The sequence below is a fragment of the Pteropus vampyrus genome, unplaced genomic scaffold, assembly GCF_000151845.1.
Source record: "Pteropus vampyrus isolate Shadow unplaced genomic scaffold, Pvam_2.0 Scaffold701, whole genome shotgun sequence".
NCBI classification, from domain to species: Eukaryota; Metazoa; Chordata; class Mammalia; order Chiroptera; family Pteropodidae; genus Pteropus; species Pteropus vampyrus.
This window is the reverse complement of record NW_011889482.1, coordinates 195,517-197,960: the sequence shown is the minus strand read 5'-3', so window position 1 is coordinate 197,960 and position 2,444 is coordinate 195,517. Positions and strand designations below refer to the sequence as shown.

The following is a 2,444-nucleotide window of genomic DNA, read 5'->3' as shown; positions in this document are numbered from 1 at the left end:
TCGCACAACTCTGTGACCATAAGAAACACCACTGGACTGTATACTTTAAGCGGGCGAACTGTATGGTATGTGAACTGTGTCTCAATAAAGCTGTTAAAAAATCAAAGGGAGATGGTTAGAAATGTTTTTGTTACATTTTTAATTTGCTGCTTCTGTTACTCTAAAAATAAGTAAGTCGTTTAAAAGGAGTTGATTAAAAAGGTTCATTTTCTGAAAACATTTTGCATCTGCAATAAATAATATTGTAGTAGTTGGCTGCTTCCACTTTCAGGCAAAAGAAATGCATCTGGTGACCAAAAAAAAAAAAAAAAGGAAAAAGAAATATTAGCAGTTTTTTTCAGTAGGTTTGCTTGTCTGCATCTAGACGTATAATTAAACTAAAATTGATAAAAGAAAATCACTTCAAATAGCCAAGACACGTACATATCAAGAACTTCAAAAATCTTTCTGCCCTTTGCTTATCAATCCCATTCTTGGGAATTAATCTTAAGAAAATAAGAAAAACGTTAACAGGCACAAAAACATTTATAACAGAACTGTTATCATAACACAAACTTCTAAGTCAGCGCTAAGAGTGTTTGCTGCTGCTTTAACTCAGTCTCTAAGAACACTGTTCAGTCCAACTGACATTTTCATAGTAAGATGCTCTCGATGGAGCAGGGACTTATATTTTGAAGCAAGCTCCTTATCTGGTTGTGAAACAGCACTCTGAGCACCACCGCTCTAGAGAATCGGCATCCAAAGTAAGAACATGATTGGTAACCTGTGATATAACTTAATGCAATACTGTATGAGCATAAAGCAGACTAATGAGAGCTAATAATCATTCTGCCCTTCCTATGTGTCAGACACCACACAGGGCTTCATGTACATTACCTCTTCATTCTGGTAACCTGAGGTTCTATTAACTCCCTTTTGCAGATTAGGAAAGAAAGCTCAGAGAGGTTAGAGGATTAACCAAAGGCTAACGGCAAGTAGGAATTGAAATCAAGACTCGATCTCAGGCATGTATGATTCCAGATCTTGATTAATCTATTATACTTCTCCACAAAACTGAACATAAACTACGATTGTGACAACGTAGCCAAGTAGATAAAAATTTAAAGAAAAAGGATATGAATCTTTAGGATGGTGAGACCTAGACTACAGTTTTAAAAATGTCTTTTCATAATCTATACCTGTTCTAATAAATATAAAAATAATTCCAATAGGAAATCCAAGATTGTAAGTAAATGGACATTTATGAAACTTGACAATGTCTCAGTTAGCTATCTTATAAAGCAATTATATAGTCATTTTTGTTCAATTTTATAAAAGTTATTGTCTGTGATATTCACTCCCCTTAATAGAGTGGTTCTCAAACGTAAGTATGCACTAGAATCCCCCAGAGGGCTTGTGAAAACACAGATTGCTAGGCCCAACTCCCAGAGTTTCTGGTTCAGTAGGTCTGAGCTGGGGCCTGAAAACGTGCATTTCTAACAGGATGCCAGAGATGCTGCTGCTGCTGGCACAGGAACTCCAGTGTGAGAACCAGTCCTTTTCAAAAAGCTGGCATCGCCGTAAATCTAAATACCATTGAACGATCAATTAAAAAATAAACTTGATGCACTTATCTGAATTATTTTAATGTGCTAAACAGGTTTTTGAGAAAACACAGGCTGACCAAGTTTATATCACAGTTCATATTTTTGAAGACTATAATCGTTTTTTGGTCCAATTCTGTCTTTCGATCAAGAGCTACAATTTTTCTAAGGAAGACAACTAGTTATACCTTAAGCATCTACTGATAGTATCAGCTACCTTGGTATCTCCGGCCAAAACTGAGTAAATTATGCTAAGTTGCTGAGCTGTTGTGTGGGACTCAGAAATCAGTCTTGCTAAGCAAACTGACGAATTTAGAATGAAGAACAGTCATAAGTACTAAAAAGAAAGCATTTGCGCAGTAGGCAGTATCGTAGATAAGTAATCTCTGTATCTCAGTTGACAATTAGCTTTCAGTAGTAAGAATAAGAAAGTTCTGTTGCAGCCTCTCCAGGATAATTTGACCCCAGTCGAGTAATCCTTCACCATTCTGGCCCAGACGCATGTGGACTATGCCATGAAACATACGTACCTATGTTTCTGACCATGATTCCTTTCAGTTCATCCACTTGGGCTTGAGTCTCCATCACTTTGTCTAGGCCCTTATTCTCAGAATGATGCTTCTATAAGAAAATAAGATTAAACTTATGGTACCCAGCGTTTATTTACAATGACAAAATGAAAAGAAGAGGAATTGAGGAATGCTATAAAATTATCTCTGTTGATGTAAAAGACGTACGTCACGTCATTCAATTGTTACCAGACCTAGGGAAAATATAAGCAGCATAAAAAATGCTACCATATAAAATATAAGTGCTACAGTATAAAAATACAAAATGATTTTAAATTAAATAAAGCTAAAT

The 2,444-nt window shown here is 35.8% G+C and overlaps 1 protein-coding gene across 1 annotated transcript in view; it reads right to left on the bottom strand.

Moving 5' to 3' along the window:
- LOC105309241 (vesicle-associated membrane protein 7-like) overlaps positions 1-2,444 on the bottom strand; it is a 41,841-nt gene that overhangs the window by 23,678 nt on the left and 15,719 nt on the right. Inside the window, exon 4 of the mRNA XM_011385359.2 lies at positions 2,114-2,204. Within this exon, the coding sequence (XP_011383661.1) occupies positions 2,114-2,204 (91 nt within the window). The remainder of the gene's footprint in view (positions 1-2,113; positions 2,205-2,444) is intronic.